This window comes from Equus quagga, chromosome 8 (genome assembly GCF_021613505.1).
Source record: "Equus quagga isolate Etosha38 chromosome 8, UCLA_HA_Equagga_1.0, whole genome shotgun sequence".
Classification (NCBI taxonomy): Eukaryota; Metazoa; Chordata; class Mammalia; order Perissodactyla; family Equidae; genus Equus; species Equus quagga.
The window spans coordinates 99517349-99533243 of record NC_060274.1 but is presented as its reverse complement, the minus strand read 5'-3'; the positions used below and the strand labels follow the sequence as shown (position 1 = coordinate 99533243).

Here is a 15895-nt window from a genome sequence, read left to right as displayed (position 1 = left end):
TTTTCTTACTCACATGTCCTTTGCTTTTCCACTGTCTATGTCTTTGTTCATGCTGCAGCTTTCATCTGGCATTATAGAGTAAACACACAAACTCCTCACCCCACACAGGCACTCTACAACATGCCAGGCACTATGCAAAGTACTGTGTCGTACAGTACTGATTAAAATAGACATGTTTTCTGCCCTTCTGGAAACTACAGAAAAAGCCCTTGTTAAAATGCTTTAAGGACACCTCAAACGAAGGCTTCTCTGATCCCTCCAGATATAACAACTCCCTCTGATGAACAGCAGTAGAGCTGTTTATACCTCTGTGCCCCATCTAACTGTGGGTAAGGGTGGTGAGGGTATTATTTGGGCTTTAGCCTTGGCCCACACACGTGTTGTATTGTGAGCTCCTTGAGGGGTAAATAAGCTATATAAGCTCCTAGATGGCTTATTCTTCTATTTCTTCTTGTACACTCATTGCCAATAAATGAGTGAGTGAGTCTCCTAATACAAGAAATAGCATGGGCAAAGAAAAAGGGAATGTTAGTGATATTCAGGTGTCAGCAAGTAGGAGAACATGCTTGCAGTGGTGGTAGAAAGAAGTAAGATTAGAGAATGCAGGAGCTGGGAAGGGAGTAGTCAATGATAGGGCATAAAGATAGAGTGAATTGGATTTGAAAAATGAAGTTTTCAAACAATAGACTCCAACATCTCCATTCTAACAACTTTCTTATGGAGGAAATGGTGTATCATCTCCAAATATGAAAGGACTTTTATTGTGTATTGGGCTCAGTAATTTATAAATGTCAAATAACTTCTTTCTCTTTTTAATAACAAAAGTATGACACAAACACAAGATTCGTCTGCTAAGACTTTGAATGCATTTGCCCAAGTTAGCAACCTGAGCATTATCATAAATTCCTTGGTTTGCCTTATTCCCCACATCTAGTCATTCTGGAGTTCTGCAGAATCTACTTCCTGTATCTTATCTCCACCGTCTGCTCTCCATTCCCCCTACCACCTATCATTTCATGCTCAAGGGACTCCAGAGGCCTCATCACTAACCCTTCTTGTTTCCTCTGGTCTCTCTCCCTCCACAAGCCCTCCCACGCTTCCAGAGGGCTCACTCTAGAATATAAAACTACTCCTGACTATTCCCTGCTATTATATTCCATTGGCTCCAGGGTAAAAACTAAAATTGTCTGAATGTTAGGTCAAGAACATTCTGATCTGGCCTCTGATCTTACCCTTGCTGCTGTCCATTGTCATCTCCTGAAACTCCGTCCAACTATCACCATCATTACCTCAGTAAGACCCACTCCTATTGACAGGTAACCAATGAAGAGATAATAGAGAATGTTCACTTTGAGTAGAGTAGCTGGGAACACCAGAGGCCTCTGAGTAGTGCAAGGGAATCTTGAGTGAGCCAGAGGGAAAGATCCATCAATGGGTGTGGTGTCACTTCTTTTGTAGTGCAGAAAGCACATAGCAGGGAATTTTCTTTTGGTCAAGAGATGATGGAAAAGGACAAAGTGGGGAAGGCAGAGATCTGGATGAGAGAAAAGGGGTTTCTAAGCTGTTTCATTGAAGATTTTGGAATAATGAAGGTATAGGAATTGTCTATCAGTTACTCTCCTGCTTTTCTACCAAGAAATTAAATTGATCAGGTTACATTACTACAGTGAGAAATACTCTGATTTGTAGATATTCTACATTTACTCCTGGTTTTTAACCTTATTTTCTTTAAAGAAAGAGATTTAAAGTACAGTTAATGTGCTGCATAACGACATTTCAGTCAACAGTGGACCACGTATATGACGGTGATCCCCTAGGATTAGTACCTTATAGCCTAGATGTGTAGTAGGCTATGCCGTCTAGTGTGTGAAAGTACACTCTGTGAAGTTCGCACAGTCATGAAGTCGCCTGACGACACATTTCTGAGAACAAATCCCTGTCATTAAGCAATGCATCACTGTACTTGGATTGCGCTGGCGTTAGAATGTTGAACTTTCATCTTCCACTGTGCACAGCACTTGTATTACCTTATTTGTTCTTCTCGATGATTCTGCAGAAGAAAGCCAGTGAAGAGAGTCACAAAGAATGAATAAAAGAAGTGTACAAGCAAAAAATACAAGAAGGAAGGGTAGCAAATGCATTTTGAATAATTAGCCTTAAGAATCTAAAACTTATATGGAGATTAAAATGGTGCTAGTGAAGAAAAGAATGTAAAACAGAAGAACACTTCAAAAAGAATGACGTAGCGCTTATGCTAGCAAGGGGTATTTTGTGTTTATTTTAAAATACCGTTCATCTTCCTTTTCATATTGCCTTTCATGAAAGACAGTCACATCACATGGCTCTGTTATTTTATAAGAAGGGTGTGAACATATATTAGAATTGGGTCAAATTTTGCCTCAGTGTAAGGTATGGAGTTATATTAGCAAGACAGATACTTTTTTAAATTACATGTGACAGTAAGTAGTAAAAAAAAAAATTTAAATAAAACACTAGATGAGTATTTTAAAATAATACGATGAATTCCTGAGAGAACTTTCCTTTGTAGAAGTAATGAAGATGGAATTACTGTAATAATAGTGGAAGAATATCTCCATAACTGAGTTCACCTCCTTGGAAGCTGCATTACTCGAGGCTCTTTGAAGGTTTGCCCCTTCTCATCTAGAACCTCAGAGCATTACTTTAAGTGGACAGTGTAAAAGATGAGCTGCATTCCATCCCCAAGGGGGAGATTATGGACTTGGGGTCACTTTAGACACAAAGAAGTCTAGATTTAACTAGAAGTGTGATGTGGTAATTATTTTTAAACCAATGAGTATTGGTCTAGAAATAACTATGCAGAACTTTTAAGACAAGGGCGTACAAAACTGGGGTGTGGCCCGCACCCAGCCAGGAGGGTGTCTGATTAAGATTATCGACCTGCAGAAGAGGAGCAGGGCTGACATTGCCTATAAAGTTGGAAGGAAAAAAGGACAAAAAGAGCAGATTTGTTTCAGAAATAGGGGTTTGATGTAGCATAAGGCAAAAGGAATCCGAATAGCTGATGTTTGGCTACAGGCCGAAGGGAATCTCCAGCTATAAGATGGGGTGGGTGGTGTCTTTTTGTCTCCATAAACCTTCATTAGAGGCTGGTTAATCCTTCAGACGGGACACTGTAATGACTTCCTGCTTCTGTCGTTGGTTAATATATTAGACGGAAACTATGCTAAATAAGCTGAACTAGACACATGCTTTTCTCAACTGAAATAAAACTTACCTTTGAACCAACTTGTTCAAGGATGTTGAACTTGTGGTCAGATGAAGAAGTAGATGTTACTGAAAAATTGAGGACATGAGGCCCGCGGTGTTGAAGACAAAGCTTTTCACCAAAGAAACCCAGTCTATTTGACCCTTGATTGGCACCTCACAGGAAACCAAGATAAACACAGATAAGGTAGAAACCCAACCCAACTGTTATGAACAGCAACCCTACCCTCTTTTGTCTAGTGCACAAGCTGTCCATTAAATATTGGATTAATTAAGTCGTTAGCAATGCAGTCTTTGCTTGTGGACTCAGGAGAATGTTTATCTCTTTCCAAGAGACCTCCTGCACTCCTGTAAACTCATTTATTTTACCACAACCTGAATCCTGCTTGCTGCTGCCATCCTCATGTCCCACCATCTGCTGGACTTCTCAGAAGGGATGCCTCACTCATGAAACACATTGAGCCTGAAACATAACCCGTCACCCCACCACCACCTCCAATGCACTCTTGCTCACTGCCTCCGTTAACTGTACAACCCCTTCTCTGGTGATCCTTCAGAAGTGTCTCTGATATTTCTTCTCTGTCCCTCTCAAGACAGGCAACTACTAAGGTTAAAGACTCCATCTCAAAATGCCTTCTCATTTTGTGCCCTGGCCCTAGATGAGGCTCCCATTACCTCTTGCCTTCACCTTACCAATAAGAGCTTATAGATGTGTTCTGTTTCTTTCCTCTCCAGTCAGCTCTTGGCATCAAAGTGAGATCACAAAGCAGGAGTCAAATCCTCTTTATTCCCCTCCTTAAAGACTCTCACTGATTCTCAGAGCTGGTAGTTTCTCCCTCCTGACACGACATTCTGGGTCTTTTACTTATCATTTGTGCCTGGGTTCTGAGGCTTCATATCAGCAAGTCTCACCCCTGGCGGCACATAAAATGCCAGTGTCCCAGGCCCAGCACAGGCCAATTAAATCAGAACCGCTGGGGATGGATCCCAGGTGATCCTACTGTGCAGCCCAGGGAGGGGGACACAGCCTACCACTGCTGCTGCCCATAGCTGTGGTCACTTTATCCCATTCCACTGATGTGGCTCTGCCCCAAGCTGCCAGCCAGTCCTGACTGGAGGTGTGTATCAACTTTGAGCTCACCGTCATGCCACTCTTCAGCTATTCTGACCTTGATTTGATGCCCTAGTCCCTTCTAGGACTGAGCCCTGCCCAACCTCCATTCTTCTGCCTCTGCTGTTTCTTAAACCTAGAAAGCCTTCTCCTGACCTGTCTGTTAAGATACCATTCCTTGTAATAGGTCCAGTTTAAAATGCCACATCCCCCCAGTTGGAATCAGTCACCTCCAGCATGCCATAGCACTTAGCACAGGACATACAGCGAGGGGACACTGGATAAACATTTGTTGCAATGCAATTACTTGTTCCTGCAGATATGTTCTAGCTGGACATGGAAGTTTCAGGGCCACAGGAACTAGCCATACACTTAGCACAAGGAAAACTGGAGACTTTTAGTCCTTGGTTGCAGAAAAGCAGATACATAAACCATCCAACCTGGTCTGTTTTTTAATCACTGAGTAGAAAAGGTTTGTTTACTGTTGTTGTTTTAACCAACTATATTTATCGTAGTTCCACAATAAATGTATTTTGGAACTAACATTTGAACCCTGAGAAGCATCAGATTTTAGCACTCTTTAATAAATAGCTGTGTTGAAGGGGGGCCAGCATACACCCAACACTAGTGGAACAGCCCCCACAAATACAACTAAATTGAGACGTGGCTGTTATTGTTTCTGGTCTTCTCATTTTTAAAGCTTCTTGGCATCCAGAAAAGCTATTTCAGTCTCAGAGGAGATTCATTTACAATATTTAAGTAGTTCTTTTGAAAGTGAAAATGCATCGTGTCTATAGTAACAAGGAGGAAGAGTGGAGTATAATATACTATTATGAGTATTCATGAAAAGTGGAGTACTTCATAAAATTACTCTCAGGTATTTTAAATTCATCTCTTTTTTCAAGGTTAATTTGGCTAAGATCGGAGCATCTTATAATCTTCTAAAATATTAAAAAGTGATTTTAATTTTTTTATTAATTCACTGGTATGTGGGAAGTACTATATATATTTTTTAACAATGATATTGATAACATCTGAGTGCTTAGTAAGTGCCAGGCACTGTTTCCAATACATTTGTCCGCTGGTTTATTCCTTTCCTACATATAATAATCATCTTCCATTTACTTTTCATCTTTCGTTTTGGGTTGATAGGCAGCTCAGTCCTCCTGTTTTTAGTGGGAGGACCACTAAAAGAAGATCAGAAGTCCTAGAGTTTGGTCCTTCCTTACCACCGTTCCTGAAACCTTAGCCAAAGCACTTGAACCTGAGATCTGTAAAAAGGAAGGAGCGATCTGCTGATCTCTCTGAGGTCCTGTCTGCATTTTATGAATATTTGACCTATGTGAAATTTAAGCATCATTTAAGGGTTTTGACCTTTTGATTGTGAAATACACATCTATAAAATCATGCTACCTGTATTTACAGATTAATCAATAATTTTAAATAAGATAACCATTTAACCACTGACCAGGCCAAGAAATAGAATATTCCCAGCTTCCAGAATGCGTCTCTGTGCCCCTGCTGCTGTTCACAAACCCTTCCTTCTGGAAGTAACCACTAGTCTGTCTTTAGCAATAGTCATTTCTCTGTTTTCTTTATAGTTTTACTACCTATGTATGAATCCCTAAATTATATATTTAGTGTTGCACATGTTTGAACTTTACATGATGAAATCATATTGTATGTACTTTTTTGTGATTTGCTTCTTAATATATTGTGGCGGTCCTCCATGTTGTTGCTCATAGTTGTATTTTGTTCCCTTTCCAATCCATCATGTGAATATACTCCTATTTATTTTTCCATTCTATTGCTGGTGGACATTTGGGATCTATTACGGAGCTAGTGTTGGATCATTGTGTGTGTGTATCTTCAGCTGTATTCACCAATGCCAGACTGTTTTTCAGAATCCTTATACTCCTCCTGCAATTTAAGAGCATTCCCAATGTCACATCTTCACTAAAACTTAAGTTTTTGCCAATTCGTATAGGTTTTTGTAAAACCTTTAATTACCGAATTTCCCTGTTTGACCACAGCATGTCTGATCCCAGTGAAACAGTCTCCTGTTAAGAAGAAAATCATCATCATCTTAGAGAATTTGGAAAGATCTTCATTGTCTGAGTTATTGGGAGACTTTTTGGCACCTCTGGAAAATCGCTGCCCTGAAAGCCCCTGTACTTTTCAAAAAGGTAAAGGTGGTGGGGAGACCATTCTGACCTTTCTGTTCCCCAGAGTACGAGTTATCCTTCATGTTCTTCTTTCTTTATTTTAATTTGCACGTGTCCCATAATGTGGCTTGCTGAGGTTGGACCGCTGGTTTGTTGTAGGAAACGGAACAGCGGAATGTTACTACTTTCATGAGAACTGCTTTCTGATGGGAACCATCGCCAAGGCCTGTCTCCAGGGCTCCGACTTGCTGGTGCAGCAGCATTTCCGCTGGGTGCAGCTGCGGTGGGACGGCGAGCCCATGCAGGGACTGCTGCAGAGGTTCTTGAGAAGGAAGGTTGTGAATAAGGTAAGAAACTACAGCTGCAGCCTCTTGCCAGGTGGGAGAGGGGGCTTGAGGGTCAGAAGACCTGGGCTTGCCTTCTACTACTTACTAACTGTGTGGCCTTTGGCAAGTAAACTTTTTGGATAGTCAAGGGTTAAACAAGATAATGCATGTAAAACCTGTAACAGTTTCTGGACTATATTAAGTTTTAAAAAAGAGAAGCCAGTAGGTTTTACTGTTGCTATTAACTGTTCTTAAAGAGTCTCTCCCAGTTCTTAATGCTGTAAGAGGCTAGAATAGAAAATTAATCATTCTTCTTAAGGAAAAGCTACTGTTTCCTTAGAGCCTTCACAACATTATCCATCCACTCAAGTTAGTTTTAATATATTGACTGTGACACACTGTGCTATAGTAAATATTAAATAGCCACATGAAAAATTAGATTTTGTTTTGTTTTGTTTTTGTTTTTGGTGAGGAAGATTCACCCTAAGCTGACATCCGTTGCCAAGCTTCCTCTCTTTTTTGCTTGAGGAAGGTTCCCCCTCAGCTAACATCCATGCCAATGTTCATCTGTTTTGTGTGTGGGATGCCTCCACAGCATGGCTCATGAGTAGGAGCATGACCAGGATCCAAATCCACAAACCCGGACTGCCGAAGCAGAGTGCGAGGAGCTTTAACCACTCAGCACTTTTGACACATTTTCAAAAGTAATAATAACTTTTAGTGATTTTTTTCAGAATAATATTCTGAAATTCTATATTCTATTTTCTCCCAATTACAAAATTAATTTAGTGCAGACCAAATTTAGTAATTACTATTTAATTTAATATTCTTGTTGGGTCAGTAACTGAGTGTCAGGGTAGATTTAAAATAAAAGAGCTCGATTTAGCAAGATTTTGTCATTTAATCCTGCAAGATGGGCCACACTTGGAGGACAGTGTCTTCGTTGCGTCAGCACAGTGTTTTAAGCTGCAGATAACACAACACCCCACTGCTAGCTGCTTCACAGAAAGAGGCTTTTCCCCTTACAGAACCAGATGCCTTGCAGTAGGTGTTGCTGGTGTCTGTTCAGCACCTGCGTGGTGTCAGGTCCCTGGATCTGCGTGAGTCTCGACCTCCCTTCAGGATTGCAGGACACTGCAGGGCTTCAGGTGCCACACATTCACACAACATGCTCAAAGTCAGGAAGCAGGGGGCTTGGGGATAGAGAGCTTCAGCTTCCTCGGTCTCCTCCTCCTCGGCGAGAAAAGCATCTTTTTCTGAAACTCCCCAAAACATGACTTCTCCTTAATTAACCAGAACTGGTTTCCATGCTCACTCCTCCGCCCCAGACCATGGCTAGACCCGCCTCCCCAAGACTGAAGCTCTCCACCAAGTCCCTGAACAAAATTCTGTGTCTACTGTGTTAGAGGATGAGAATGTACATGCATTTGGGCGGGGGGGTTAAACCGGGAGGTGGGTGGAGGGCTTTGGTAATTCAGTGAACAGTGCCTACCACAGGTGATTTGAATTAGTATCTGAAATTCTTAGAGAAATCTTCTACCCAAGCTATGTTCAGGTCAGTTGCCTGGTCATAAATATGTGCTTTTGACCAAAGCATATCCATTGTATGACCTCAACCAGTGGGAAGAAAGGTAAGGTAAAGTGCGGTCATAGGTCTGTAGCTTTTCAAATTACTGATACTTCCATTAACTTCATCACTATTAATATTTAAATCTCATTGCCAAAAAAATTCACATAAAAAATCACAAAAGATGTCACTTTTTTTCTTAAAGACTTTATTTTTATTTTTAGAGCAGTTTTAACTTTACAATAAAATTGAAAGGAAGCTACAGAGATTTCCCATATACCCCCTGCTCCCAAACTTGCATAGTCTCCCCCATTGTCAACATCACTCACCAGAATGATACACTTTTTTTACTGAGGATGAACCTACATTGACACATCAAAGTCCCAAGTTTACCTAGAAGAAAAACATGGAGTGCTTCACAAATTTGGGTGTCTTCTTTGCACAGGGACCATGTCAATCTTCTCTGAAAGGTACCAGTTTTATTTTTTACATATGGTGGTGTTTCAGGTAAAATGTGCCTCCTCTTCCCTCACTCCAGCCCTCTGGTAAATATAGTTTGAAAAGGATTGATTTTACTTATTTTGAAAGGAAAGTTGCAAGCTTCAACTCTATTCTCTTTTCCATTGTGTTTGAGAGTGGGAATGTGGGGTGTGCTGTGAATAGAAAGGGGGGAAAGGGTAATGCCTTTTTTTACCAAAAAATCATTTTGAATAGGTTAATAAAGCGGATTCCTGGGGTAAGAGTACAAAGGGAATGAATGACTCTTGCAAAATATCAGAAATCTTGTAACTGCAGAACAGAACCAAATCTTTGGGGGCGCCTCAAACCACACTGACACTTGGTCACGATTTCTTCTTCCAATCTCTTACAGGGATATAAGTAAACAGACCTTTTAGGACATTACCAGTCTTCCTCCTAGTATTTAATAAAAATAATTATACTTTTTTTGGTAGGAAATTAACATTTAGCTATCGTTAATTGAGTACCTGCTCTCATTATTCTTGCTGGAAGAATATCAAAGAGAGTAGGAGAAATATAATGGTCGTTCCTCTTTTGAAGAAAAGGGAAATTATGATAACAGATCCCAAAGCCTCATGTGACAGTGCTAACACCTGAACGGAGATGCTCGTGTCACTGAACCACTCTCATTCTTCCTAGGCTGAATTATGCCCCTTCATGGAGGACGTGCAAACATTCACAGACTGTCCTCAGTCTTGATGCCGTAATTACTTGGTAAAGCAGAGATTCATACGAGTCTACGTTCTTATAAAATACAGAGTCAACTGCTATATCTGACTTCTGAATAACTGAGAGATATTTCTCCTAATAGTAAATAAATCTTTGTCCTTTTGTGAATTCCATACTAACAAAAGGGACTTGGTTTTATAAAATATAATTCTCAAAAGAATTACTCCCGTTAAACCATGTGTGTTACACAATATTCTTTAAAATTTGCACATTTTAAAATTTAAAGACAAATGTCTCGGGGCCAGCCCAGTGGTGTAGTGGTTAAGTTTGCGCACTCCGCTTCAGCAGCCCAGGGTTCACCAGTTTGGATCCTGGGCGCAGACCTACACACCATGCTGTGGCAGGCGTCCGAAGGATAAAGTAGAGGAAGATGGGCATGGATGTTAGCTCAGGGTCAATCTTCCTCAGCAAAAAGAGAGGGATTGGCAGCAGATGTTAGCTCAGGGCTAATCTTCCTCAAAAAAAAAAAAGTCTTTATTCTGGCAGAGTTCTGTACATTTTGATGAAGTTAGCATTTTAGCTGAGACCTTCTTTCTAGGGAAATTAAAATTGCAAACGCACCACAGATCCAGTTATACCATCTTATCACTTATCCAAAACATTGAAATATTTAATGGCTTTTTTTATGGCATTTATTCAAAATCCTTTCTTGAACACCTGTTTGCAAGACCCTGTGAGGTACTCTATATACATGTGAAAAATGATTTTTTGCAGAAGTGATATTTAAGAATTCATCCAAGCTTTCTTCTTAGTCTACTTACTGCTCTACTGTATCTGAACCCTCTCATGTCACATAATAAGCTACAGATCTGTATCTCATGCTAAGACACATAACACTGTCTGTTATTACTTATCCATCCTTCAACCACCCTAAGTGAAGGTAAAATCAGATTCAGCTATATTTTTGTTTTGTAGTTTTATATTTTTAATTTTGGACTGTTAAAAAAAAAAGGAGAGCCAGCCCTGATGGCCTAGTGGTTAAAGTTCAGTACTCACCACTTTGGTAACCCGGGTTGGTTTCCCGGTCACACAACCACACCACCCATCTGTCAGTTGCCATGCTGTGGAAGCAGCTCACGTAAAAGAATGAGAAAGACTTACAAGTAGGATACACAGCCATGCACTGGGGCTTTGGGGAAGGGGTAAAAAAAAAAAGAGGAAGATCGGCAACAGATGTGAGCTCAGGGCAAATCTTTCCATGTGGGAGAAAAAGAAAAAAGAAGAGGGTCAAGCATAGAATCACAAGGAAATACATCTTAAAAAAACAAAGGACAAGAAGCAATGTTCTAAACCAAGCCCCTGTGTTCCGCCTCCATGTCTCTCTAGCTCAGAGGTCAGGTGCCCTCTCCCTGCGACCCTGTGTGCAAGACAGTCGACTGGGCCCTGGCTGTCTGGCGCCAGCTCAACTCCTGCCTGGCCCGCTTGGGCACACCTGAAGCACTTCTTGGGCCAAAGTATTTCCTGTCTTGTCCTGTAATCCCAGGGCATGCCCAAGCGACAGTGAAGTAAGTGTCCTTTCTCCTTATTTGCCTTTTTAAAATAGAGCCATGGCCAATTTGGGGTGTTTTGGGAGTGAGGATGCTCAAGGGGCCACCTTGTGCCGCCTCCTGTCATCAACATAGCACACCAGAGCTCTGTGCTCCTGTCAGAGGACAACCGTGACTTGTCTGTTGGATAGTTCCTAAGGAAACCATTTTAGCTAAGACTAGGAAGCAGTTTCCCTCTGTTAGAAAACTCTTATCAAGGTCATGTGTGACTTGCTGTGCAGTGTCTCCTGGGGAAGGCTCACATAAGAAACTCAGTCAAGTATCCTGTAACCAAAAAAACAAAAACAAAACCTTACGTTCTATTGATGAGTTGAAGTTTCCTCCTTTATTAATGAGACTTCTGTACCTATTCTCTTTTCCCTTGTAGCAGCGTATGAGAACAGACGTACAAACAATAAGGTTAATGAAATAGAAAATGAGGAGGAAATTGAAAGGAGGAATAAATTTGTCATGCTCCAGCTTAGTAAGGGTTCCATGATTAGCTATTAGATTTGATTCTACACTTTCTGGCATCCTGGGCAGAAATCCATTTTGGAAAGCAGGGTGATATCAGTAATGTATCATCTCTATTGTAAGACGAACTGTCAATTTAATAACAGGTAATTGGGGGGAAAGGAAGAAGTACTATATTAAAATCTACACAGTGTTTTCTTGCTAAAAAGCAGAAGTACGTTTATTCATATAATTACCCTTCCTTCATTAGTATCACAATTAAATTGTGTCTTTTTATGTCCAGAGTCTCAAGACTCTGGAGTCAGTTTTTGGCCTTTCCTCTCGGGAGGACAGTCACTGTTGAGAACTAGAGGCTCTGAGAATTTTACACTATTTGCAAGCTAACAAGTGAGCCTGCCACAGTTTCCAGGGGCTGAGTGAGAGGTTAAGGACTTCATCACCCCCAGCACAGCCCAAGCCTGAGCTTCACATTGGCATCAGTTGCCCTGGCTCCTCAGGTCTCACAGGATGATACCGGTGGCCCAGATGGATGCTGGCTTGGCATCACAGCTGCAGAACTCTGAGCTTAGGCATCCCCCCAGTCTCCTAAAGGGGGCTGCTGGCAAATCTGGAAGTAGACATCACTTTCATCATCCTGCTCAGGAAACAGATCTACCCTCTGCTCCAGAAGAAGACACCGTCTCTATCTTCCAAAGCTGTTTGCTATATAAACATCCGTGAAAAGATAGTCCAGAACAAAGCTGACACAAGATGTGCAAAAATTTGCTGGAGAATTGTCTCTCAGTAGCCATATTAAGGAACTGCTACGTTTTTTTTTAACTAAAGTTTATCATCTTTACCCCTTTCACACCTTTAGGAGGAACTGTGTACGTTTGACTTGTGTTATAGGATACCAGATTTTTGTCTATATTCTCTATTTTAGTTCCATATTACTAGACGTTAACGGAGAAGCTTACGATAGATGGATGTTTGATACCTGGGTAATAGTTTTAACTGAACTTGAAATGTTTATGCCAATTATCTAATAGCTTTGAAAACTTTCCTATTCTGGGAGACGTGGTTTTGTTTCTACAGTCTTTAATCATATTAACTGTTTTTTAATGCTGCAACAAAGTGTAATCCTTTTTGAAGGACTTTCAATTGGCATCGGGTGCTCCATACTTGGCCTAAAGCCCCACTACTACAGCTATTAACACACAGAGTCCACCTGAGGCGAGAGCTGGTTGACCCCATGCCCTCTCTGCAGGGCTAAGCCCCGCTGGGTATAGACACTGAGCCCTTCCCTTGGAGCAGGCAGATTTAATTTGCCAATGATTATAAGATGTTTCCCAATTCCAGAAATATTAAAATACAATATGTGTGTCTTATTAAGGAAATAAGACAATAATAAGGGCAAATAAGTTTAAGCTATTTAGACACGGGCCTTCAGGAAATCTTTTTTCCAAACTTCTTTCGTCTGTAAATTTACCTTCCTTTTGATGTATTTATTTATTCATTAATTCAGCAAACACTCAAGCATTGATTCCTGCTCTCAGGGAGCAGTAAAAGGAGACATGGAAACAGTTGCATTTGAAATACATTGTATTTTTGAGGCAAATTCAAATTACTTTGGTGTTGGATAATTTCACTCATTCCAAAACTACTTGGGAAAGGTAGTATATCTGTAGAAACACTTAAGTGTTTTTCCATGGTCTTCAGACCTGCGCTTCATGGAGTCGTGTGTAATTCTTGAGAGGTCTGTTCCTAACTGTGAATCCACCCCTTTCTTGCAAGGTGGATGTCTAAGCTGTGGAATGCCGTCATCGCACCCAGAGTTCAAGACGCAATATTGTCAAGAGCCTCTGTGAAAAGACAGCCTGGCCTTGGGCAAACAATTGCAAAAAAACACCCTAGCCAAGGACAGCAGGCTGTAGTTAAAGCTGCTCTCAGCATCTTGCTTAATAAAGCTGTTCTGCATGGCTGCCCCCTCCCGAGAGCAGGTATGTGGGCTCGTGCTGGGAGGAGAGGAAATTCACAGCCTTATATAATACGCGTTGGAATTTGTTTTTGGGGAGTTCTCTTTTCTCTCTTTGTAACTAGAGAAATTATCTCAACATTAATGCACATTTCACAACTTTGCCCCAGAACTCTGTGTTTTAATTATTGGCTCATGTTTAAATACCAGCCTTCCAAGAAAAATTTGCTGGTTCACAAAACCCCTGCTTAGGTATTAAGCAGGCCGGTGATTTTGAAGAGTCTGTTTCTTTGAGAATTGGAAATGATGCATTTTGCTCGACTCTATGAAATTGCATTATCACTGTTGTGCTTTTGGCAAAATGTGGTTTTATGTTGTTTCAGAGCTAGACCAGCACACAGCTGATTTCAAAGGAGGAAGTTTCCCTTTATCTCTAGTTTCAAGTTATAACAGTTGTAGCAAGAAGAAAGGAGAGAGTGGTGCCTGGAGAAAGGTGAGCACCAGTCCTCGAAAGAAGTCTAGCCGGTTCTCTTCACCCACCTGGAACAAGCCAGACCTGAGTGAGGAAGGTAAGTGGGTGGGCACTCATGATTTGGTTTCTGAAGGGAAATATGCCTTTATTTTCATCACTGTGCATTCAACAAAACAAAATGCTGAGTATTTCAATGCATCTTTTCATGGAATAAACCAAGTACATAGTAGGCAATTTCCAAAAATATTTGGGAGCCCCCACCCGAAGAAATGACCTTTCATGCTAGAATTCAGAAATTAAATTTGTCCTTCCCATGTTAATGATCATCTGTTTTTTCATTAATTTGATTTTCTTGATGTCCGTAATTATATTTATGGAATAAAATAATTGACAACTAAAAAGAAGTGTGCTAAAGTGCATTCCTAAGCCAAACTTAAATTTTTAAAAGCATGTGTACAGACATATTTGATACCAGTTTAAGGCCTTTATGAGTAAATCAGCTTTACATATTTCTTTTTCATACATGGGATGTACCATATGCCAAGTTTTGTTCTAGGTACTGGCCATAGGGCAGTGAAAACAACAGACAGAAATACCTGCCCTCGTGGAGTTTACATTCTAATAAGTGATTAAATAAATTCTGTGTAATGGGATATCATATATAAAAAAGAAATGTGTAAGATTTCATTCTAACAACAGAGAAGGCATAACACGTCTATCTCTGGTGTTAGACCTATTCCTTTTGGCTTTCATAATAGGATAGTCAACAGTTATACAGATTATGAATGTCCTCACTAAAGGAGATCCATATTTGAGTAAGAAAAAAAAGATGTTCCAACTTCATATGCCTTGTGGATTTCTGACATTTATAATTAATTTTAGGTCTTCAGGAGCCCTCTTATGCTCCAAAGTATTCTGTTTTGTGTAATTTTATGGCAATTTTACAGCAGTGGGGTTGCTAAATAAAAGAATATGATGCCTGAAATCTTACATCATAAAAAGTTGCTTTTGTTCATTGATATGTTTTTATATATAAGCATCTATGTTGATTTTTAATAAAAATTTACTATTTATGATTTTTAACCATATTAATACATGCCAGAGTTTTTTTTTTTTAAAGATTTTATTTTTTCCTTTTTCTCCCCAAAGCCCCCCGGTACATAGTTGTGTATTCTTCGTTGTGGGTTCTTCTAGTTGTGGCATGTGGGACGCTGCCTCAGCGTGGTCTGATGAGCAGTGCCATGTCCGCGCCCAGGATTCGAACTAACAAAACACTGGGCTGCCTGCAGCGGAGCGCGCGAACTTAACCACTCGACCACAGGGCCAGCCCCAATACATGCCAGAGTTTTATAATTACCCCCAGTGTGTGAATGTCACCACTTTTTTAAATGATTGAATGGCAAGTCACTGAATAAAATGAGAGTTTACCTTTTTTTTTTTTTGAGGAAGATCAACCTTGAGCTAACATCTGCCACCAATCCTCCTCTTTTTGCTGAGGAAGACTGGCCCTGAGATAACATCTGCGCCCATCTCCCTCTATTTTATATGTGGGATGCCTGCCACAGCATGGCTTGATGAGCAGTGCATAGATCCACTCCTGGGATCCAAACTGGTGAATCCCAGGCCGCCAAAGCAGAGCGTGCGAACTTAACCACTACACCACTGGACTGGCCCCTACTTATATTTTTTTAAGATCAGTGTTATATACTTATAATGGGATACATTCTGATCTCAAAAGCTTACCATTACTTCCCAAAGTTAGAGTGTTTGAATCAGGCAATAAATTCATTAGACTCTAGCCTCCAA

At 40.6% G+C, this 15895-nt stretch overlaps 1 protein-coding gene and 1 non-coding gene across 4 annotated transcripts in view; one reads left to right on the top strand and one right to left on the bottom strand.

Annotated features, from left to right (window-relative positions):
- Positions 1–15895, top strand: part of CTTNBP2 (cortactin binding protein 2) — a 153274-nt gene that overhangs the window by 126964 nt on the left and 10415 nt on the right. For all 3 annotated transcript variants that reach the window (XM_046669706.1, XM_046669704.1, XM_046669705.1), the window contains exons 15-19: positions 6391–6543; positions 6682–6869; positions 10990–11168; positions 13437–13642; positions 14001–14186. In XM_046669706.1, the coding sequence (XP_046525662.1) occupies positions 6391–6543; positions 6682–6869; positions 10990–11168; positions 13437–13642; positions 14001–14186 (912 nt within the window). The remainder of the gene's footprint in view (positions 1–6390; positions 6544–6681; positions 6870–10989; positions 11169–13436; positions 13643–14000; positions 14187–15895) is intronic.
- LOC124244302 (U6 spliceosomal RNA) lies at positions 8816–8917 on the bottom strand. The gene has a single exon (XR_006889952.1). It is a non-coding gene; the product is annotated as a U6 spliceosomal RNA (small nuclear RNA).